The sequence below is a fragment of the Prosopis cineraria genome, unplaced genomic scaffold, assembly GCF_029017545.1.
Source record: "Prosopis cineraria cultivar Desert tree isolate PC_DT_omini unplaced genomic scaffold, ASM2901754v1 PC5, whole genome shotgun sequence".
Lineage (NCBI taxonomy): Eukaryota > Viridiplantae > Streptophyta > Magnoliopsida > Fabales > Fabaceae > Prosopis > Prosopis cineraria.
This window is the reverse complement of record NW_026555336.1, coordinates 7,885,308-7,909,850: the sequence shown is the minus strand read 5'-3', so window position 1 is coordinate 7,909,850 and position 24,543 is coordinate 7,885,308. Positions and strand designations below refer to the sequence as shown.

Here is a 24,543-nt window from a genome sequence, read left to right as displayed (position 1 = left end):
ATGAAAAAGCTATATAGTTTATAAGTTATAACCAGCTTAGGGAGAAGAAAAATTAGGACCCTAAAAAAATGTTAATGTTAAGTTAGGATCTCTTTACAACTAAAATTCCTAAATTTAATACTCATCTTTTATATTTCAATACTAAAATTTTGAAAAAAAAATCTTAATTTGACATTAATCTCATTATGGCCCTTACTTGTCATTCTCCCAATAGATTCCACAATCTTGATGAGCCGTTAGAGGCACTGATTCCACATGCATCCATATCAATTTCGTTGACAAACATGTTTTAGGAAGAAATATGAATGAAGATAATTCAAAATAGCTTGGTAAAGATCAAGCTTGTGAGCATAATGAATGATAGAGTTTCTTATATTTTAAATACTATAGATTAAAATAATGAATCCCTTTAGAAAATCAATTTTCTTGTCCAGAGTCCTTCAGAGAACGGAGATAACTTCAACAATCCAGAAAATCAGATCGGCTAGCATAATCTCCAATTTGTTTGATGAAGTTAAAACTAAGACTCATGGAAATGTCTGAAGCAGTAGCAGCCTTGAGTGCTCCTGGTTAAGCTGTTTCCACGTTGCTCTAGTCTGCCTCCATTGAAAACAAATAACGGAAAACTAATTATAAAATTATAAATTATAAATATACGTGAGGCCATCACCCAAAAAAAAAAAAAAAAAAAGATGTCCCAGGGCCCTGAAGTGATTCCGTGGTTTCTTCTGAATGAGGGGTGAACATTGTAATTATAATTCTTTTAATTATTTTTAATTATTAATTATTTTAATGAAAAGAAAAAAGAATAAAATGAACGCTCGAGATTGCTTGGGTGAATAGAAGGTCTCAAGCTTGCTCGTTTACTATATCGTTATCCCTTGAGCCACCCGAACGGAGAGCAAGAGGGGGAAGAGGGGGAGTGAGCCAACAACACAATCAGCGAAAAGCAATCTTTTCCGGCAATATGGCGATGGAGTCTCTCAGAGCGACGGCGACCTCAGCTTCAGCTTCCTCTCTACGCAATTTAAATGGCTCTCAGAGGAAGCCAACCTCTATCTATCCACTTCGTTTCATGGCTGTTCGCCCTCTACCCTCTCGTTCTCTCACTTCTTCTTCTCTTTCTCAGTTCTTTGGAGCTTCTCCAATTAAGTCTAAATCTTCCCAGCTCTCATATTTACGCCACCGGAGCAGAAGAAACTTGTCTGTTTTCGCCATGGCCGCCGAAGGTCTGTTTCCCTGGTTTCAGTCATCTTTCATGCTTGAACTCCTTAATTTTTCTTTCAATTCTCTATTCTGCTTGGATATTTGATTAATTTTATGGGATGTCTGGCCTTCGTTTCTGCTTTATTTATCTAACTTGAATTATGAAACGATTTGAAGTGAATGGTTCTGATTACCTTAGGTTGTTCATTATGATCCTCTTTCTTCATACTTATTCTCATCGTCAGTAACTTGAATCTTTTATGTTTGGTCATGTAATCTTGTTTGATATATTTATCCGTTCTGTGGACGTAAAATGTCAATCATGTTTGAAATTTCTAGGTACACCTGGAATTTCATAAAGTTATATTGTATGACTGTCTTTGAAGTTCTGTAGAAAGGAAAGAACTCCTTTTGCCAGAGAAAATCACTGGAAGGAACATATATACGTTCTTTAGTGAATGTTTCAACTGGGCCACTGCTAATAGCATGGCCTTTTTTTATTTGACTTTAGCAAAATGGTTGTTATCTTCATAATGCCGCTGGTGAACTCTTATTCTATTGAATTTTAGAGTAGTTTAGATTCATATTTTTAAAGTGACAATGCATCAAATAACACAAACACGATGGCCTCTTAAATTTCTCCTCAGATGGAAGTCGAGCTGTTCTGTTGAAAGACTATCGCAACATTGGAATCATGGCACACATTGATGCTGGAAAGACAACCACAACCGAGCGAGTTCTCTACTATACTGGAAGAAACTACAAAATTGGAGAAGTGCATGAGGGAACAGCTACGATGGACTGGATGGAACAAGAACAAGAAAGAGGGATTACCATAACTTCCGCTGCAACAACTACATTTTGGAATAAACACCGGATCAACATAATTGATACTCCTGGTCATGTTGACTTCACTCTGGAAGTGGAGCGTGCTCTTAGGGTGTTGGATGGAGCTATATGCTTGTTTGATAGTGTTGCTGGTGTGGAACCACAATCAGAAACTGTGTGGAGACAAGCTGATAAATATGGGGTTCCACGTATTTGTTTTGTTAATAAGATGGACCGTCTTGGAGCTAACTTCTTCCGAACAAGAGATATGATAGTGACAAACTTGGGTGCTAAACCACTTGTAATTCAGATTCCAATTGGTTCGGAAGATAACTTTCAGGGAGTTGTTGATCTTGTAAAAATGAAAGCTATAGTTTGGTCTGGAGAAGAGTTAGGTGCCAAGTTTTCTTATGAAGATATTCCTAGCAATCTTCAAGAGTTGGCTCAGGATTATCGATCCCAGATGATTGAAACAATAGTTGATTTGGATGATCAAGCCATGGAGAGCTATCTGGAAGGAAATGAACCAGATGAGCAAACCATCAAAAACTTGATTAGGAAGGGAACCATATCTGGACAATTTGTGCCAGTACTGTGTGGCTCAGCTTTCAAAAACAAGGGGGTTCAACCGCTGCTTGATGCTGTTGTGGATTATCTACCATCACCAATTGAGTTGCCACCCATGAAGGGAACTGATCCTGAAAACCCAGAAGTGACAATAGAAAGGAAAGCAAGTGATGATGAGCCGTTTTCTGGATTAGCTTTTAAGATCATGAGTGATCCATTTGTTGGTTCCCTTACATTTGTGAGGGTGTATTCTGGAAAGCTAAGTGCAGGGTCTTATGTACTCAATGCAAACAAAGGGAAAAAGGAGAGAATTGGCAGGCTTCTGGAAATGCATGCAAACAGCAGGGAGGATGTTAAAGTAGCTTTAGCAGGTGATATTATTGCTCTTGCAGGTTTGAAAGATACTATTACAGGTGAAACGTTGTGTGACCCTGATAGTCCTATTGTGCTTGAGCGCATGGACTTCCCTGATCCTGTGATAAAGGTTGCCATTGAGCCCAAAACTAAAGCTGATGTTGACAAGATGGCAACTGGTTTAATTAAGCTTGCCCAAGAAGACCCTTCTTTCCACTTCTCCAGGGATGAAGAGATTAACCAGACGGTGATTGAAGGAATGGGAGAATTGCATCTTGAAATCATTGTTGATCGACTCAAGAGAGAATTTAAGGTTATATTTTTGACTATTTCTTTTCCTTTTTCTCCCCTCCCTTCTTCATTTTCTTATATTGGTATTATATATGATTGAAATAATTGTCTAAACTGTCAGATTTTTGAATGCAGGTGGAAGCTAATGTTGGTGCACCCCAAGTGAACTACAGGGAAAGCATTTCCAAAGTCTCAGAAGTGAAGTATGTGCACAAGAAACAGTCAGGAGGACAAGGTCAATTTGCTGATGTCACTGTTCGTTTTGAACCTTTGGAGGCAGGTAGTGGCTATGAGTTCAAGAGTGAGATCAAAGGAGGTGCTGTACCTAAAGAATACATTCCTGGAGTGATGAAAGGATTGGAGGAGTGTATGTGCAATGGGGTACTTGCTGGATTTCCAGTTGTTGATGTACGTGCGGTGCTTGTAGATGGATCTTACCACGATGTAGATTCAAGCGTCCTGGCATTCCAGTTGGCAGCAAGAGGAGCTTTCCGGGATGGAATGAGAAAAGCTGGACCAAGGATGCTTGAACCAATTATGAAAGTTGAAGTGGTTACTCCTGAAGATCATCTAGGAGATGTTATCGGTGATCTCAACTCAAGAAGAGGCCAGATCAACAGTTTTGGTGACAAACCTGGTGGCCTAAAGGTATGTCAATCAACCTGATTCTCTGTATTGGATTGTTCTGTTAATTTTGAAGGATGACAACAAAGTACTTATGCTAATTCTTTGGTTAACTTTACCTGGCTGTTTGTCTCTAGTAAGTACATATGCTAATTTTGATGGTAAGTGATAGTAGTCAATTCAGCTGCCTCGTTGTCATTATGCCTATTTAGTCTTTGCCTAAATTTTACTTATGGCTGTTTGGTTATTGGAAATGATAAGAATAGAATGGATTAAAGAAATGAAAACAAAATAAAGTCTCCATTTTAACATGATAAGTTGATGACTGAACATCTATCTTGTTATCATTTTTTCCATGGAAAAACCCAATACCACAAATGTGAAAATCATCACGTCCTTCGCAAACTTATGAATCATGATTTCCAACTTTATGAACTAAATTTCTTTTTCCTCTCATGAGCATGGTTGACCTATCTCCTTTCCACATTTACTTTGTGTTTATTACTTTAATCCATTCCATTCCCATTATTTTCAGCAACTAAACTGCCTCTTAGATTAAAAATTCAGAATCTTATGCAACTATTGCGGCTTTCACTACAAGTCCAAGAATCTCATCTTCGTATCCCTGCCAAATGGATGCTTTTTTTTTTTTTTGACACAATTATAACTTTTGGACCATTATTGTTACTGAGGGTTGGACTAACCAATTGTTACTTCCTTTTGACCACAGGTAGTTGATGCCTTGGTTCCTCTTGCTGAGATGTTTCAGTATGTGAGTACACTGAGAGGGATGACCAAGGGTCGTGCGTCTTACACAATGCAATTGGCCAAGTTTGATGTTGTGCCTCAGCACATCCAAAACCAACTCGCCTCAAAGGAGCAAGAAGTTGCTGCTTAATGTATTATTTTCCTTCGTCTCCTCTTGAGGAGGAACAATTTTTCTTCAACAGTTTGTGTTGTCCAATAGTTACAAGTTTTTTAATTTATTTTTTATTGTCATTTTTCCTCTTCCAGTGTGAAGTTAGATGACAATTATTAAAAAAAAAAAACATAGAAAAGCTATTTTCCCTTCAACTCAGATAGAACTGGCTTTAGGCAAAAGGAAAATCTGTTTTTCAATCTTTCGGCTCAAGTTAATCCACCAGTGTAAATTATCCAGGTCAATTTTCATTAGTTTGAATTTATTTAACTATGTGATATTATAATGATAATCTTATGAAATATTAAACCTCAACCATGCAATTTTTAATCCAAAGGATAGAAATGGAATGAGGTGAAGAAAAGGAAACAGAAAACGTGGAGATATCCAAATCTGTTTGGATTGCATGTAATTTGCAATTGAATTCCATTTTGAGAAGCCGTTGTTTTGGTTAGTGTTTGCAAAATTAAGATTTTGTTGCACCAAAAAAAAAAATTAAAAATTTCACAAACCAGAGTTTCCAAACTAAAGTTTAAATAAAAAATTAGTTACTGAAACATTATTTAAATTTGGATACATTTTTTTTAAAGGATTAAAGGTTAATTTTTTTTTTCAACTTTATTTAAATTTTATCGCTTCAACATTAAAGAGTTTCTCTCTCATCATCTGTGGTTTTTTCACTATCTTCATTTTTAGTGGACTTCACATTACAATTTTTTAATATATTTTAATTATAAAATATTTGAGTTTAAGGTGCCATTGATAATTTAAAGTAAAGTTGAAGGGTAAAAATGACTATTAATTCAAAATTTTATAATAAAAAATATTTAAAAAAAATGGAGTGTAAGGCTTATTAACAATGAAGATATAGTGAATTAACGTCAAGAGTATTGAGAGAGTGAATTTCTAACGTTGAGGGACATACTAAACCCTTATTTGAGTGAATTTCTAAGGTACTCACTAATCATTCAGGTAAAGTTGAAGGATAAAAATAACTCTTAATCATTTTTTAAAAAAAGGAAGAATGATAAAAAAAAATATACTCCTTAAATATGCAACTAATAAAGAAATACTACAAAATGTGATGATTATCATGTAATCTTGGGGCCTTTTTAGCATATTGGCTTTTGGCAGAACGACAAATTTGCTCCTAATTTAAAATGAAACATGTGGAGCTACTTAAAAATAAAGAATGACAACTTTGTTTTAGACAAATGACTAAAATCTAGTAATACATTACAAGTATCTTCTTGCCATTTTTTCCCATAAATAAAATGCAACATATAGAGGATAGATAATACTTAAGAATAGGAACTGACAACTCCTCTTAGACAAATAAATGACTGAAATCTAATAATAAATTACAAGTACTTTTTTTGCTATTTTTTTTCACTTGCTATTAGGTTTTAATCATTTGCCCAATAGAAGTAGTCATTTTCTATTTTTAAGTAGTCACTATACCTAAATTACAAATAAATTCCAATATAAATTTCCAAAAGTTAGGGTACAATATGTACTATACCTATCATCTATTTTGCTTTAATTACAGTTTCTCTTATTTTATTTTTAAAATCTATGTAAACCTCCTCTCAAATCAAGAATTATACAACAAATACTTTTATTTTATTTTTATGATTCCATTTCCATTAATTTAATGATTAATTAATATTAAATGAAATATTTTTATATCCATGAATTCTTTTTGACCGGATTCTATCCATAAAATTTGAATCTTCTATAGTTGATAATACACATACATTTTTAAATATATTTTTTTTCTAATATCTTTAAATCCCGAAATTGCGAGAACTATTTTCAATTTATACATGTATATGCATCAACCTGATATAAAATATGAAGTTCAAGCAACTCAGTGCAGACTTCAGATTTCATTTCAGGAAAAAAAAAAACAAAAGAATAAGGTCTCTGTGCATGTTAATAAGAAGTATAATCAATTTAAGAAGCCAAAACCATCATCTTGTAAAAATATATTTAAACATGTCAAAATTCAAAATTTTGATTTTTCTTGAAAATATTCAAAATCCCATTAAATCAATTATAAAATTAAAATTAAAATTAAAATTTCTTAAAAATATCCAATCATCTTTGTACATCCAAAAATTCAAAATCAATTATACACTCAGCATGATTTATAAATTAGAGTTTATATGTTTTTTGAATAAATTTTTAAACATGCACAGTTGAATCTCAATCCAACTTTGATGAGGTGCAAAGAGGGCCCCAAGGCCCAACATTTTCCGCTTCGCCCCCTTTTATTTGTTTGTTCACTCTCCCGCAAGAATGGATCGTGAGTCCTAAAAGAGGTGTGGTGCCACCCCAACACTGTAAGCAAACATCTTCCGAGCCATGTTTTTAATCTTCGATTGTTCTTCATTGAAATGTGTTTTTAGTTGTTATTTGCTGTCTTCTCAAGTATCTGCATTTCTTTCATAGTCTGTACCAGTAGTGATTAAGAATGTCTGAGGGAAACGAAATCCGTTGGAATGCCTTCATAATGTTTGTTGCCATTCCGCAAAGCCATACGCCCTCCATCTAAACTCTCATGTCGCGTGATTCATGATTTCCATGTATGAGTATGCATATCTAACTTCCTGTGTCGAATACTTGCTCTTCATTCTTTATATAAAGTGGTCTGAGCTCAGACTTTCACTCATTGATCAAAATGCTATCATAGTTGTACTGATTGTTGCTATTACTTTCTACACACACAGACTATTAACCATGGTTGCGCTCTTGATAGCCACTACAAGATTAAGCAGCCTGCAGCATCTAAGTTAATAGTTCATGTAAGATAAGAAATTTTCTCTTACTGAGAATTCAGATTATATCCCACCAATTCATGACTTGCTGGTTTTCATAAGGCAGCTTGCTGCTAGCAAGAGAACTAAAGACATAGAAGTCTCCATCAAGTGTAAAAAGAGTTAGATTCCTTGCTTTTGCTTCATTATCGGTTACATTATGACTCGTATGGGACTGGTAGGATGATTTGCATCAAAATCTAGGTTAAATTCATAGAATAGAAATGTTATGTTTAATGTCTAAGGACATGTACCAGATGAACAAAACTTACCGGAATTCATTTGAACTCCGAACTTATTGAGCCTGTTACATGTACCAGATTTATTTTTTTATTCATTTACGTTTTTGGATGATGAACTTTTAAATTGACATTTTAATTCCTATCTTCTAATTTATAATGTGAACTTACTGAAAGTTCCAAATCAATTCTTAAGCAGATGGTGCAATTACTGTATGCAAGTCAACATATATGTACTCTTTTATATATAGAACACACTTCCTTTGAATGAAAAATAGTGTTAAGTGTACTGACTGCCCAGTTGGATGGGTTTTACTTTACGCGTGAGAATTATATATATACTAGAAGTTCTATAGAAAAGCCAAAGCACTGTATTGTTTTGCATGGGCTACTCGTCCAGATTGGATGAGATGGTTAATTAAATAGTCAGCATTGACTCATTGAAGCCTTTTTTGGGAACCCAACTGCTATGGTGTACAAACAGGCACTGGACATGGACCCTAGAAAAAAGCAGAATGAATATATATATATATATATATATATAAAACAAGCCGGCTTTGCGGACCAACACGGTTCAGAAAAAGAAATAATAATTTATTTTGGCCAGTATATAATTATGTTTGTTGAGTGTTTCCCTGTCATTATAGGTTTGGAAGAGGTTTTGTTTAGCAGGATTTTAGTGGGGTTGCTTTGGGCATATTATTCATTCACTTGAGGAAGTCAAGCCCTTGATGAAATTTGCCGATAGTGGTGATCAGCAGGGGTTGTGCTTGGCTTGGTTATGTTGGTTAGTGATTTGGTTACTTTAGCTTACTGTGCAGAACTTTTTGTTCTTGACATTTTAAGTAGTAACTCGGGTATTTGTTCAGGGTTTTTTTTTTTTGGGTGTCCCTCTTCTCTTGTTTCTTCAACTTCATAACCTTGCACCTTGTTTAAGAAATAGAGTAGGCATGTGATATTTAATGTCTAAGGACATGTACCAGATGAACAAAACTTACTGGAATTCATTTGAACTCACAGAACTTGTTGAGCCTGTTACATAGAGGATGGGCTATTTGATTGATATCCATTTTGAGTCTGTGATAAAGATGAATGTACTGGGCTTCTCCTCTTTCCACTTCATTTTAATTCAGTTGCCCCTCCTTTTGAGAATGATGATAAAGTCTTCATTAATATCAGCCCTGTATAATGTTATCTCTGTTTTCTCTTTCCTGTCCATATGGGAATATAGATGAAGCTAATTGTGGATTTGATAATGCATTTTAGCAATAGTGGTAAACAAAATTTTACCTCATTTTCTGATATAAGTTGTTAATGATTATTTTCACTTAAACTAGGAGGTAAGCTATCAGTTATAACAACCTGGCTGGCTTTTCAGTTTCTTTCTTGAGCTGATTTTCTTTGTACAAATTCATGTGGGTATAACTTTCTATATACTACTGATACGTATTAAATTGGTTGCTCTGTTGATAGGTATTACCAAGTTACACAACACAAAAAAGTGATAGGTGGATGACTACTATCCTAATTATACTCATGCGTTTTTTTTTTTTTCAACTTTTAAGTATTTCCTTAATGTGAGTGTGAGTAAAAGAGAAAGCATGTGCAGTCTTTGTCTATAAACAGAACTATGATATGAATGGGAAATAGGGTGGTAATCTAGGAACCAGGCTAAGTTGACATTTAAAAAGTAAGATCAAGTATCGGTCAAGCTTAACTTATTGAAAGTCATCATGAAAGAGTGCATTTTACTGTTTTAGCATAAATCTTTAAAGATGCAAAGAATTTGGTGGCCAACAACGCTAAAGGAAGCACGGATACGTGCAAAATGCTGCCACGTCCGTGTCAGATACGGACACACGTTCAGGACGCAGAAGCTGAGCGCCCTGTCACGGCCTTAGAACTTCCCTTTCCTTCAACCGTGCTGGTCTTAACTTGATCAACCTCTTGATCGTGATTAAGTTAGCTGAATCCACAAAGTAAGTAAAGGGACTTAGAGAGCTATATGTACAAGTAGAGAGTAAAGAGTTTGAATGAATGAACTTGAGAGCTTTATTACTTAGCTTGAGTTGCTACAAATGAGGGGTGAGGGGTTATTTATAGGCCTCCCCTTTCTCTAGAAAATTCCACCTCCTTAATGGACAGTTGGGATTGATTCGATCCTACGGTATACATTCTATCTCTAGAAATATCTACAAGAAATATCTTAATATTTACAAGGAGAATTTTAGAATGTATAAGAGAAGGATATCCCTAGAATAGTCTAGATACCTCAAGTGCTTTCTATACTATTTTAGAGATATTAGGTTTTTTGAGGTTATACCAACATATTCCAAAGACTCCGGTGCCTTCTTGATTGTCCTGGATCATTCCAAAAGCTTCTAGAATATTTTAACCTCGTGAAAACTTTGACCTCGTCATATTCTCCCCCACCTAATCTAGTGATGTCCTCGTCACTGACTTGATTCATGTACTTAGGATTCCTCTCACAAGGATCCTTCTTTTTCTTGGTTTTGTTACGATTCATCTCCCCATGAGATGAGATCATTCTTGGCCTTCTTGACAGGTTATTCTTCTTTAATACTCGCATGGTTGATAATCGTGAAAATCCACTCTCTGAAGTTACCGTGCGAGCAACTCCTCCCTCGAGAATGCAGAATATATTATGATATCGCATGATAAAGGCTTTTACCTTCCGCATGAACTCCAAACCAAGTACCACCTTGTTGTCGTCCATATAAGCAACTGAGAAATCTACCTTTCCATGCCAGTCCCCAAGACATAGCTCGACCCCTAGAGCAATGCCAACTAAGGGTTGAGGAGGAGAATTAGAAACTTTCAATAAATCTCCCTTTTTTTCAACTTTGAGACCTGCCCTCTTGGCCTCTTTTGGAGAAATAAAGTTGTGATCGGCTCCAGTATCCACCATGATGTTGATAGGCTTCCCATTTAATTTAGCCTTCACATGCTTCAACCTATTGCCTTGTTAAGGTTGGGTTTTAGAAGTGTTGAGGAGTTGAATTGATCTTATCCTAGGATTTTTCTCTTCCTCTTGTGCCTCCTGCCTTTGCACCATAGCAGATAATGACCCCAACTTTGAGCAATCCTTCATCCTATGAGAGCCTTGACATACAAAGCAGTGAAGTTTTCTCTTCTCCTTCTGCTTTGTCTGGGATCCCTTCCCAGTGTCTCCCTTATTCATCGCCTTTCCTTCAAGGTTTGTCCCTTTATCGTTTCCTCCCCCACCATTCTCAAGATTAGGGTTAGGAAATCTATTCTTAGGAGACTCACCTCTTTCCCTTTGAAGCTCTGAGAAACTCTCGGCGACTACAATGGTTTCATAGATGGTCTTGATGCATTGTCGCTGCAACTCATGCTTGGCTCAATTTTGAATTCATCAATGAAGTAGAAAGACCCTCTTCACTACTCAGATTTGGAATCTGAAGAGTTGAAGAGGTGAATTTCTGTACATAGTCCAAGATAGTGGTTTTATGTTTAAGCTTTCAACTTCTTGCGAGCTACATAGACCACGTTCTCCGAATAGAATTGTCTCTTTAACTCCTTAAAATCTTCCTAAGTGTTGATGGTACAAAGCCCCTTCTCTATGTCTGCATGCTTCCTTCACTACCATAACCTTGCATTATTGGTAAGAAAGTAAGCAACAGTACGTACCTTAATTTGATCATCTGTTATTCCCAAGGTGTCGGCATAGCGATCCATCTGCCATAAGAAGTTCTCCACTTCTTGGGCATCCTGTATACCTTTAAATTCCTTGAGTTTGGGAAGATCCATCCTCACTTCCCTGATTCCACTATTTCCATCTAATAGTGGATTCCTTCCTTTTGTCTTTAAGAAAGTCTTGAGAGTGTTGAGTTGTTGTTGCATTGTGGTGATAGCCTCCATCACCTTTACCTCAAAGGATTTCACAGCATCCTCCCGTTGATCCTTTGAGTTTTGCAAGGCATCCACACAACTCTTCACCCTTTTTAAGTTTTTTGAGAGTGTGGTTCTCCAACATACCCATGTCACCCTCAACGTTCTCTACTCTACCCATCATTTCTTTCATAGCCTTCTCTAAAGCATCGATTCTTATAGAGAGTACAGTAAGGTCTTCTGAATGTACCTTACTAGTGCTTCGTGCCTTCTTGCCATCTTGGTATAGAGGTTAGGATTCCCTTCCCCTCTCTTCCACATGAGCAAGAGTCTCTTCAGTCACACCTTACATTTTTGCCTACGATTATCCACTGAAACCATGGCTCCCTCGAATCTTGACTCTGATACCATGTTGTCATGGTCTTGGAACTTCTCGTTCCTTAAATCGTGCTGGCTTTAGCTTGATCAACCTCTTGATCGTGACTAAGTCAACTGAACCCACAAAGTAGGCAAAGGAACTTAGAGAGTTATATGTACAAGTAGAGAGTAGAGAGTTTGAGTGAATAAACTTGAGAGCTTTATTACTTAGCTTGAGTTGTTAGAAATGAGGGATGAGAGGGCATTTATAGGCCTCCCCTTTCTCTAGAAAATTCCCACCTCCTTAATGATGGTTGGGATTGATTCGATCTTATGGTGTACATTCTATTTTTAGAAATATTTACAAAAAATATCTTAATATTTACAAGAAAAATTTTAGAATATACAAGAAAAGGTTATCTCTAGAATAATCTAGATATTTCAAATGCTTTTTATATTATTCTAAAAATATTTAGATCTTTTAAGGTTATACCAATATATTTTAAAAGATTCTAATGTCTTTTTAATTATCTTGAATCATTACTTCTAGAATATTTTAACCTTGTGAAAACTTTGATCCAGTCGCAGCCCGCTTTTTAATTTCAGTCGGACACGTTCAAACACGGGCGCACACAGGTTGTACCCGCAACGCAGCGTTTTGGTCTGTTTTTTTTGTCATTTCCAGAAATCAGATGCCCTAAGCTTCGTACAGTCGATCCTTTCCCCTTTCACTCCCAAAATCCGTCGCGACTCGCGTGAGCTTCGCTCTGTCTCTCTATCGTCCGTCTTTAGTCAAGGCTCACGGCGCTTCTTCAGTCACGGCCCTCTCTCTCTTCAGTCACTTCGAGCTCTGTCTCTTCAGTGACGGTGATTCTTCAGTCAAGGCGTTCTGTCTTTTCAGCCTGTGATTCCGTCGCTCTGTCTCTCCGAGTCCGAGGTAAGTTCTTCATCTTCTTCTCCGGTGCCTTTTCGTTCTTCCGTTTGACGCTTCACATTTGGCGTTCCCATATATTCAACTTCAAGTCCTCGATGTCCATGTTCTCTGGGTATAGCTGACTGTTAATATTTAATAGTCCTTTTTAAATGCTGCTGTTTTTTTGGCCAGAAATGTTTAAATTTTACTAACTTATTGATTGTTACTGTAATAATGTTGTTGATTTATTTATTTTTTTATTTTGATAGATTATTTTACTGAGTTAACCTTTGATTTATTTTAAATTTTAATTAGCTCTCTTCCTATTAAAATCAGTCATTTTACTGCTCAAGTGCTTGTGCTTGACTCTTTATTATATTGTATTTTGTGATGACGTTGGACTTTTTAAAATTATATTTTTTAACTTTAAATATGAAATTATAAAATTAAAAATATGTATGTATCTAAATATTTAATATTTAATTATTTATATGACAAAAAAATTTTGAAAATTGCTATGTCTGCATATCGTGCGTATCGTCTCCTATGCTTGTACCTGTATCGGTATTTCATAGTCTAGTATGATTCATTCATTTGAGGAAGTCAAGCCCTTGATGAAATTTGTCAGTAGTGGTGATCAGCAGGGGTTGTGCTTGGCTTGATTATGTTTGCTGGTAATGTGGCTGGTTTAGCTCACTATGCAGAACTTTTGGTTCTTGACACTCCAAGTAGTAACTAGTATATTTATTCTCTGTTTTTTGGTTCACCTCTACTCTTCTTTCTTTAACTTCATGGTACTTAGTTGGCCCAAAAGAGGGGAAAAAAAAATAAAAAACACTTGTTACTTTCATTTTAAATATCTAATTCACCATGGCATGAATTCTGCTTCGGATAATTTATTTTTGCTTTTCTTGTATCATTGTCATCAATTTAGCTTTTATCTGCAGGCACCCTGGTGAAGATTTAATGAATGGTGCTTCTGCATCTAGCAGCTCAAGGGCAGCTTTCTCCTATTGCGTACAACAAGTGCGAAGCTATGACTATCATCATTATCTATGTCTTCTTGAACTCCCTCCATCGATGCGGAAGGCTGCATTTGTGCTACGTGCCTTGAATGTCGAAACAGCAAGAGCTATGGATGTTGCATCTGATCCCAGGATTGGTCTTATGCGCCTGGTATGGTGGCAAGAAGCCATAGACAAAATATATGCCAATAAATTGATTGAACACCCAACAGCACAGGCCCTTTCATCCATTCTTGCTGAAACCAAACTTAGCAAGACATGGTTGAAACGTTCTGTTGAAGCTCGGATCAATGATGCAAGAAGAGAGGCTACTGACATGCCAGAAACTATTGTAGAGCTTGAGAAATATTCTGAAGACACAACATCAACTATGCTGTACTTGACCCTTCAAGCTGGTGGTATCAGATCCACAGTGGCTGATCATGCGGCCTCACATATTGGTAAGGCAAGTGGCATCCTCTTGCTACTCAAATCGCTGCCTTATCATATCAGTCGCAACCGCCATTTTTCTTATATTCCGGCTAAAGTGGCATCAAAACATGGACTGATAGTTAAGGAGGGAGGTAGAGAAGAAATGCGCTTGGATTCTCGTGGGGGTCTCTGTGATGTAGTTTTTGAGATGGCCTCTGTGGCGAATGCACATTTAGAGAAAGCGAGGAAATTAGCTGAAAGTGTGCCATCTGAAGCTGTTCCAGTGCTTCTACCAGCAGTGCCTGCGCAGATTCTGTTGGATTCTCTGAGTAGGGTTCAATTTGATGTGTTTGATCCAAGGCTTGCGCGAGGTGTTCTGGGAATATCCCCTTTGTGGTATCAGCTTAAACTGAAGTGGATCTCATGGAGAAGGAAATACTGATAAGTTGTCTTAGCTGAATGATTTTTATGTGGCAAATTCTTAGAACGCTTGTTGTATTTATTGTGTTCTTCATAAAATTGGCGCTACTTGTAAAAGTGATACCAAGCTAGCGTTCAGTCTTACATTCTGAAGCTCTGTGTTGATGGCAGAGATTCTCTTCCAAGAAGTATTGAGAGTAAAGAATGTGCACAATAATTGAGAATCGAACTTTTAACTATTCACTTCAATAACATGAACCACTAATACTCACGTTAATTTTAGTTAATAGTGTTGAATGATATTTTTATATTTTGACTGATACTCATCTGCAAATTTCAATTGTCATATTAAAAAATGAAATAAGAGTGTGGACTTTACCGTTTGTATCAAGGTTATGATGATGCAACTTGTGTAAGATATGATTTTGAAGTCTGCAAATTTTTATTTCATTTTTGTGCTTGCACATTTATTATTTTTATTCTTGCTCACATTAACTAAAAAGAGTGACTTATTTAATTATTTGAATATCGTTTATTTTTTGGGACAATTTGAATGTTGTTCAACACAATTTCTTAAATATTTTAAATAAAATGATCCTTGAAAGAGTACCACGAAAAAGTTTAAAGACGTTTTACACTTGTATCATCTATCACAAACGTAAGCTACATATATAATATAACAAATATTCAATTAATATATACTTGACTAATGTAAATAGTTATCTTTTGATGTTTGGCATGATAAATGTTATTTATAATATTCTCTAAATATCTTCGATTATTATTATGTATATATCTCAATTATTATTAGGAAATATTATTTGATATTACTATATAATTATTAGTCATTATTGTATTGTCTAGTTTCTTGGTGTATATAATGTACTGTTTATATCAATAATAAATATGACATTTTTCTATCTTTTTTTGTTTATTTTTTTCACCTTTGATGGCTTTCATGTTACCAAAGCCATAGAATATTATTTTTTTCATGATATGTCAATTTTTGAAGCTTTGTTTGCATCAGTGTTGCCATCCTTCATCACAAGTTCAGTTCCACCTCAAATCTATTTTCACATATCTGCAAGCCAATTCTAATAAATTGGCATTTTTAGATTCATTAACCATCAGATTGTGATGAAATTTGATCAGTATGTATAGAACATCCAATGCATCATTTTTAATGGTTAGATCATTGATTTATTGCCTGGTGTAAGAGTTATTCTGTTTTTACTATAATCTCTAGTTTAGGTTTTTTATCCTTTATTTACTTTTGTAAGCTTTTTTTTTTAAAAAAATGAAACATTCAAAGGTAGCTCAATCTATCTCTGTTACTTTAAGTTATTGTAATTACTGTTTTTAGTTGAAAAAATGTGATCTTGCTCAATCTACTTTGGGATCTTCTTTAGTTGAACTTGAAACTTTGCTGTGCACACTTATCTCTAGTTCCTCTAGCCTATCTACTGCCTTATCTTCTCTCACTAGTAAATCTACTAAGTATTTTGACTTTACTTGTTGCAATCATATGATAAGTCAAGAAAATTTCTTCTCCTCTATGACCCTTAACTCTACTGCTTATCCTATACACATTACTAATAATTCTCAAATGCCTGTTAGTCATATTGGCACTGTCTTCTTGCCTTCCCTATCCATTCATGATACATATTTTGTCCCTTCCATTAGCTTTAACCATTTTTTTTTTGTTGGCAACTTGTTAATATGGGTTATGACGTGTTATTTAATGAACATGGTTTTGTTGTGATGGATTCTCAGATAGGATAGGCTGTTAGGATCGGGTGTAAAGTTGCTCGTATGTTCGAGCTCACCTTAATGCACCTACCTAAGACCATTGCTCCCACATTGTGTGCTGCCTCCACATCCTCTTCTCTTGATTTTTTCTCTCGACTTATGGCATTATCATCTTGCTCACCTTCTTTGAGTAAAATGCATCATTTAATTTCTAGTGGTCTTTTAGGTCATATTCATAATCATTTTTTGTAATGCATTTCCTATCAGACTATCAAACAACCCACATTGTCTTCTCATAAAAATGATTCTATTACTGCTTCTTCATTTGATTTGATTCATTCTGATGTTTAGGGTCTTTCCCCTACTCCCTTTATAGGAGGACCCCAATACTTTGTGATTTTTGTTGATGAATTTTGTCGTTTTACTTGGATTTATATAATAAAATATCGATATGAGTTACTTGAACTTTATATCAAATTTGCTATTATGATTTGTACTCAATATTCTAAAGTCATCAAAATTTTTCATCGTGATAATGCTTTAGAATATCGTGACTCTAGATTACTTGGCTTTCTTGATTCTTTGAGCACTATTTCTCAGTATTCTTGTCCCTATACTTCTCAACAAAATGGTTGTGCTAAACATAAACATCATCATATTATTGATTCTATTAGAGCATTGCCCTTTTTCTCTTCTTAGCCTGCACCATTTTGGGCTGAAGCAGCCTTAACCTCTATCTTTTGCATCAATCGTGTCATGGGTAACATTTCTCCTTTTGAGCATCTCCATAGTTATCCTCCTGATTATAGTATTTTAAGAGTCTTTACGTGTGCCTGTTTTGTTCTTCTTTCATCTCATAAGACAAACAAACTTCAAGCTCGTTCTCGTGTATGTTGTTTTCTTAGTTATGATTTTGAGCATAAGGTTACCATTGTTGGGATCCTCTATCTCATCGTATTCACATTTTTTGACATGCTGTCTTTTGGAAAAATATCAAGTTTTCATCTCTAACCAATCTCTCATCATTCTCATCTTCTTCACCTCTTATTTTTACATATATTTCTGCTGATATTTTTCCTAGTGACTCAAGTACATACTTTTCTATTAAGCTTGTTTTGACGACTAACAAGATCCTAATCATGCAAGATAGGAAAGAATTACTTTATATTTTAGGAAGCTATGATAACTATAAAAATATGTCTAATAAATAGATATTTATACCCTAACCTTAGTAGAAAAAGATTAAAATAGTTAAAAAAACTACCAAGGGTTTAAAAGTTTACCATTATTATTTAGAACTATAAATAATATGTTTCCATAAATACTAAAATTTGTTTTTAATAAATATCTTGAGATTTAGAATTATATACTAAAATATTTACTCCAAATAGATTTGTTATACAATTTCTATGGCCATAGGCCTCAAATAACAATATTCTTGCAGCTATCAATAAATAATAAACAATTTTAAAAAATTAAATCAAATGACAAGTGAGTCATGTACTGGAGAATGATTATTCTACAAATTGAAATGAGACTTAAAGCTTACTCAAGTTAAGCCTCAAGCTTTCAAATGATTCCCCTTTACTCTGCTAAGCTTACCTAAAATGTTAAAAGAAGGGGTGAACACTAACGTCTCAGTAACCCAGAGTTTTAACCATACATGAATAAACTCCAATCACATAAATATACAACAATTATACAAGTGTTCATGAGAATCAATCAATAATGACATAAGAATTTCTTAAGATATAGCTCATAACATGCTAATATGTAATACCAATAATCCCTTATATTACTCCATCCATCTTTTCTCCGCTGATTGAAACTATAGGCTTATATGCGATCTAGTCCACATGCTAGATTAACTAAGCTTTTCCGGTACTTGAGATATACTTGGCCAAAGGTACAGAGCTCAAACTCAAACTATGGCTCCCTTCCTTGAGGAACCCAATAGGAGGTGTCACTATCCCAGATTTTCTCTTTACAAACCTGGCCAGGTAAGTATTAAGAATAAGGGCTTTGAAAGAGGCCAATCACTGTGCACGTAGTGGAGGCAATTCACATGGTCACTAATTCATATATACATCAACATCATCATTTTCTCATCAACCATTCCCTAATACATACTGCACATATACAACATTTATATGCATACAAGGATGCTTGGAAAGAAATAGAACTGTCTTATTCGATCAACTCAGTTTATAAGTATGCTTGAAAGAAATAAACTACTCTTAAATAATACACAATTTTTATAAAATAAACATTATTAAGATGCACTCACAACCATGTTTGACAAGATTCAAGTAACATATAAATTTTTTACAATTAAATTTATGATTATTCACATTCGTTATCAAATACAAAGCTTGTACATATATGAAAAAACCCCAAGTTACCTATTTTTCTTGAGCTTACGAATACTCACGCATTAAATCCAAATAACAAGAGCTCTCAATAAGAGTTTGGTCTTAAAAAAACTTTAAACCACCTTCAAAATATCTGATTATAAAACTCAAGTCTTGAATTAGTCTCGTATGCACATAAAGCCAGGAATAAGGGCTGGGCTTAGAAGGCCGGGTCTAAAGGCTCTATTTAAATAAGGATTTAAGCTTTAAAAATTATTATTTTTAAAGTAACTAGGCTTAAGGGCCTGACCTTGATAAGCCTTGTAAAAAAGGGCTTGGGCTCGGGCTTGGGCGGCCCTTCAAGCCATGTATATTATTATTACTTATTTTTTTCTTTGGTGGAACACGTGTTTGAAGTCAAGAAAAACCTGCTTACCTGAAGCCCTGATCCTACACACGTTATATTATCATTAATATTAATTTATTTTAAAATGTATTTAATATAATTTAATAAATATTAGTGTACAGTATAAAAATTTTAATATTTTTTATTTTTCTATAATTATTATATTTGCATATTTATAAAAAATGAATTATTTTTTAACTAAGATTTAAATTTTCTTACTAGACTTCTAAATGTATGTTATTTAATTTTTAAAATATTATGAGACTTTTTATTTTTTTAAAATTTTAGAATATTTTAATTAATTTATAGTGATTAATTTTATTTTAATTAATTTAATTTCTTTTTTCATTATAAGGCTTAAGGCTGGGCTTCAAAAAAGGAGTGAAAAATGAGAAATCAGGCTTAAGGGCTCAGGCCCTTATAGGTCGGGCCCTTAAGGGCTAGGCTCATAAGGGTTGAGTTCGCCCATTTTTCCAGCTCTATATTCGTACGCTCGTGCTCTCGCTTTGTGCTGCTGTGGGGGAAAATAATTGTGACTCTATTATGTGTTGTTAGATGGAGGTTAATAGGGATGGGAATGGGCCTTGGGCCTACACTCAATTTCTTTTACTCTATAAATATAACTTATAACTATATAATATATTATAAATATTTACCCATGTGTGTTTTTATCACTGTCGCTCTTTTATATCTTATTTTTATTATATATATATATATATTTGAAATTATATCCTTATAATTTATTTTATGTTGGATAAATTTTCCTTTTTTTATTATTTTACTTATTCTTTAAATTTCTACTCCTTGACGATTGCTTAATATATTGCTATACTATTAGTTTCCTTTTCCATACCTCAACATTATCTATAATTATTTTATTATCTATAGATTAAAATTTAAGATGTCACATGCTTGGTGGCCCAAGGTTTCACTTAAGAGTATAGTGTTGATTATGAGAAGACTTTTGCACCTGTTCCTCATATGACATATGTTCATAGCCTTTTAGCAACTACTGTTGTTAAGTACTAGACTCTTCATTAAATGGATGTTAAAAATGCCTTTCTAAATAGCAATTTAGAGGTAGAAGTATATATGAAACCTCCACCTGGGTATCAGCATCCGAAAGGCAAGGTTTGTTCTTTTATTGAGCTTTATATGATCTATAAGTTCTCTATATCTAAACATCGTTAGCATCAAAATCAAGGTAATCAAGGGACTAAGCCCACAAGGGATTACCAAGTTTTCACAATTTACAAATGGGAGAAATAATTTTAAACCATTTACAATGGAATCCCATAATTTTCAACATTTAAAATACTCTCATATGGTTTTCATAGTCTCAAATTAAAGTTTTTAAAATAGTGTAGAAACTTAGGATTCAAATGAGACCCAAAGCATTTGATTAAAGGTTTAAAACTGTGAATTATGCAAAAAATGGCACAATCATCATGGCTAAGTGTCATTGCATCATGGCTCATTTGCCTTTGTGCCATGCGCCGTGGTGTGTAGTGCCATGCACTGCAGCGCATTGTACAAAATTTGACAACAAACTTCTGCTGTCATATGACAGCATATGGATGAGCTTTCGACGCATCCCAAACTCTGTCTGATGTTTGATTGAGGTAATTTTGGTGTCTACAGAGAACTTTCTCCTAGCTTTAGTTAATGGAATAAGTTTCACACTTAAATTCATTTTCTACAAAAAGTTGGACACCCAAATTTATTTTCATTTCTTTTTCACAAGAACTCACAACAATGGTGTCCAAAATCACACACAAGTACCAAAAACCCACACCGACCACTCAAACACACTCAATGGACTCTATAGGGTTTGTTCAACACACAACATTCAAACAAATACACATAGCATGAATTCACTATTCAACCCCAAATTTCTTAAAACACAAGAGGGAGGGAAACTTTTCACAACCCAACCATTTTCATTCCAAAACATTCTAAATACACATAAACACTACTTGCATAAGTATTTTGGCCCTATACAAGGTTTACAACCATAACTTACCATCCCAGAGCACCAAATACACAAGTTGTGCACAAACATAATGCAAGTAGCTCCAAAATAATTATGTAAATCTTGGTTGGCAATGTAATTAACATTAATACACATAAAAAAAATAATAAGGCATACTAAAAAGGATTACTCTATAATCCTATGCCTCAACACATTTTCTTAGATCTAAATCTGATGAGTTAGATCCTGAAAATATTAAGAGTTGAGAGTTAAGTACAATCACTCAATAACTAAGTTTTATCTAATCTATATAGTTACATATTAATTAAAATAGATGCAATTGGAAATAAACACATATAAAGCACATGTGGTAATCATAGCCACTGCTTATAACAATAATAACCATGTGACCAGGCCTAAGGCACATATAATCATACCTAATTGCAATGCATATCATAAGATCATAAAAATACCAGCTGTGAGTCCCTAACACATGCGGTACCACAATAATAACAACCATGTGACCGGATTTAAATACATGATCAAATACCAGTCTTATACCTTCCTGTTATCTCTAACATAAAATCAGTGGCTATTAAATGACTATGTCCTCACGAACTAACTCAGCCTTTTACTTGTGAGGAGCTACATGGTCAGGGTCAACTCACTCACTTGTGTATTGTGGTTTCCCCTAGTACTAACAACTATAGGATGTTGTACCCCTAATCTAAAATCCTCATTAATTGATGAAGATTAGTTAAGTTTGAGTCCTTCATAGAATAAGTGAGACAGTCCTGAATCAACTATAAGATAAGGGCTACCTCTCGATTGCAACTGTCAGTGCTAAGGCAAGCTCCCAATTTCAATGGTCGGTGCTAAGGTAAGCTCCCGATTCTAACAGTTATCGCTAATACCATGTGGATTTAACCATCTACTCTTTTCCTTAGGCGAACTCCCACCAATGATCATGCTATACACGTATTACACATACTATGCACTTATGACCATTAATGTCATTTGATACATTTGTCTCATCACATCATTTACCTAAAACTCTCCCCTTCTCCACTATACTCCATATACCAATTAGTATATATTCACACATTCTCAATCATCATCATTATTCGCATGCATATGAACATACATATCATTTCAATAATATCATATCATCAAACATGCCAAATTTGCATCAAAAGTTTAAAATATCAATCATGTTTACAAACTAACAATTTTAACAAATAATTAATTAATATATAACTATACAGACTAGGTCTTCTCTGGTTACCTCAAACCTTTGAGAAGTCAAAAGTTTACCCTTCTAAGATTCAATGGTGCCAAAGTTAATAGTCTATAATCACATTACAAGGATGTCACCATTATCTCATTCTTGAGAATTTTACTAACATTAAACTTCACATATCCCTTTTTCATTAAGATCATAAAATCACACCCAATCATACCCAATAGATTCACTAGGTTCTTTTGACTCACGTTTTCACTAATGAGTCATTAAACTATCATTAATGAGCCATAAACACTCCCAACCACCTTATTTATGCTAATTTTTGTGTATTAATGTCTCCTTAAACTAACTTCTCACAAACTCATTAATGTAGAGTTTAAATACTCTAAACAACTCCCATTATATCCATTTTAACTAATAGGTTTTAACCCATAATTCCTATGGACCAAAAATTATCATTAAAACTCAAATCCTAACTTAACTCTTCCCAAAAATGGAAGTAGATAGAAGAAAGGAAACATATTATACTTACCTTAGGTGTTGAAAAGCTTATAACTATCCTCAATGGTCCTAATATGCATGCCTTAACAGAGTAATTTTATGTTCTTCGTTCCCTAACTTCCTTCTCTTCTATTTTCGCACGTAGACATAAGCCAGTTAAATTATATTTTTGGCCATACGCTGTAGCACATGTATCATCCTAAGTTTCCTAATTAGGAATTTTTAGTGTTTCTAAGGGTAATATGATCAATTTGGATAAATTATTGATTAATGAGTATTATGAGAGACTAATATAGTTTTTGAATTCTTGGACAGCCATAGAAGAGGGCTAGGTCCATGTTTAAGCAAGCCATGGCATGGAAGGGAGTTTAAATTTTTGTGAAACTTTTTGTGTCATGCACCGCAGCGGGCGTTAATGTACTGTGACACATGTGCAAAATTAACACTTATTAGTTCATGAAAATAGATCAAAAATAGAAAGGAGAAAGAAGGAAAATGAGAGAGCAATTGAGAGAAGCTCATGATCTACTAGGGCACGATTCCTAGACCATGTTAGGACTATTGGGTAAGTTTCACATTCTCTCTCTTTTCCCATTTATGCAAAATTTCTGACTTAAGTGGTAGTATAGGGCTTAATCTCAGTTTTCTTGTGTTTAGACTGAACCCATTGGTTTATCTAAGGTCTTGGAGAGTTAAATCAAGCCTCTAACCCTAAGTCTATAAGTTTTGTGGTGATTGAGAATTTTTATTGAAGGTTTAGATGAACCCTACGTATAATTTAAAGGTGTTGAGATAATGTGGGGAATTGGCTAGTGATTTTAGTGTGTGGAGATGTTTAATAGGATGATTAGAGTGTTTAGAAATGATTAATGTTGTTAGAAAAGGAAATTGAGTATTTTAGGCACTTAGAACCTAGTGAATTCAGGGTTATCCGAAGTGATAATTGATGATTGTCACTTGATTGTGTAGATTGAGTATTCTTGAGCTACCTCATGAGTATAGAACGTGTGAAGCTAACATTAAGCCACGGTAACTCTTTTGTGTGGCAAAGGATTGAGGTAATAGAATAATTTACATTGATTGATTATATTGCTTAATTGTTTGTGAGTAGATAAATGTATGTGTTTACATGTGTTTCGAAAACTTGGCATATTGTGAAAGATGATTTTCTCGTGCATTAGAAACTACTTTTGAAATGATAAAGAATTGTGAGTTCTTATGTGAAAATTTGTGATTTCTCATAAAGGTGTGAAATGTGTGGTAATTTGAGCATGATCGTGTTAGGGAACAGGAGTTCACCTGTAGGAAAGAGTAATAAAAGTCCATATGACATGTATCTCCTTATTGTTTAGTGAGGCACGGTGTTGGAGATTTTCTCCTTAGTATTCATGTGGGATATGGTGTTGGAGAGTGACACTCCTTAATATTAATAATACAGTATTGAAGTAACGACACCCCGATTCATGTACAATAGG

At 34.5% G+C, this 24,543-nt stretch overlaps 2 protein-coding genes across 4 annotated transcripts; both read left to right on the top strand.

Moving 5' to 3' along the window:
• The first annotated feature begins 863 nt into the window (after positions 1–863).
• Positions 864–4,869, top strand: LOC129311545 (elongation factor G-2, chloroplastic). Its single transcript, XM_054953882.1, has 4 exons — positions 864–1,229; positions 1,854–3,268; positions 3,382–3,894; positions 4,601–4,869. Exons 1-4 carry the CDS (start codon positions 968–970, stop codon positions 4,766–4,768), a joined length of 2,358 nt encoding a protein of 785 aa, XP_054809857.1. The 5' UTR covers positions 864–967; the 3' UTR covers positions 4,769–4,869.
• Positions 4,870–7,025: 2,156 nt separating this feature from the next.
• On the top strand, positions 7,026–15,089 carry LOC129310960 (uncharacterized). 3 transcript variants are annotated; one of them, XM_054952865.1, is made up of 2 exons: positions 7,026–7,134; positions 13,938–15,089. In XM_054952865.1, exon 2 carries the CDS (start codon positions 13,957–13,959, stop codon positions 14,866–14,868), a length of 912 nt encoding a protein of 303 aa, XP_054808840.1. In that variant the 5' UTR covers positions 7,026–7,134; positions 13,938–13,956; the 3' UTR covers positions 14,869–15,089. The 3 variants fall into 3 exon arrangements, with proteins under 3 accessions (XP_054808840.1, XP_054808837.1, XP_054808839.1); XM_054952862.1 differs by lacking the exon at positions 7,026–7,134 and adding an exon at positions 8,614–8,634; XM_054952864.1 differs by lacking the exon at positions 7,026–7,134 and adding an exon at positions 12,690–13,014.
• The last annotated feature ends 9,454 nt before the right edge of the window (positions 15,090–24,543 follow it).

Excerpts from the sequence above, each read along its gene's own strand:
- LOC129310960 (XM_054952865.1), top strand. The coding sequence starts at position 13,957 with ATGAATGGTGCTTCTGCATCTAGCAGCTCAAGGGCAGCTTTCTCCTAT.
- LOC129311545 (XM_054953882.1), top strand. The coding sequence starts at position 968 with ATGGCGATGGAGTCTCTCAGAGCGACGGCGACCTCAGCTTCAGCTTCC. Across the intron at positions 1,230-1,853 it reads TTTCGCCATGGCCGCCGAAG|ATGGAAGTCGAGCTGTTCTG; the intron begins GTCTGTTTCCCT and ends ATTTCTCCTCAG. Across the intron at positions 3,269-3,381 it reads GACTCAAGAGAGAATTTAAG|GTGGAAGCTAATGTTGGTGC; the intron begins GTTATATTTTTG and ends TTTTGAATGCAG.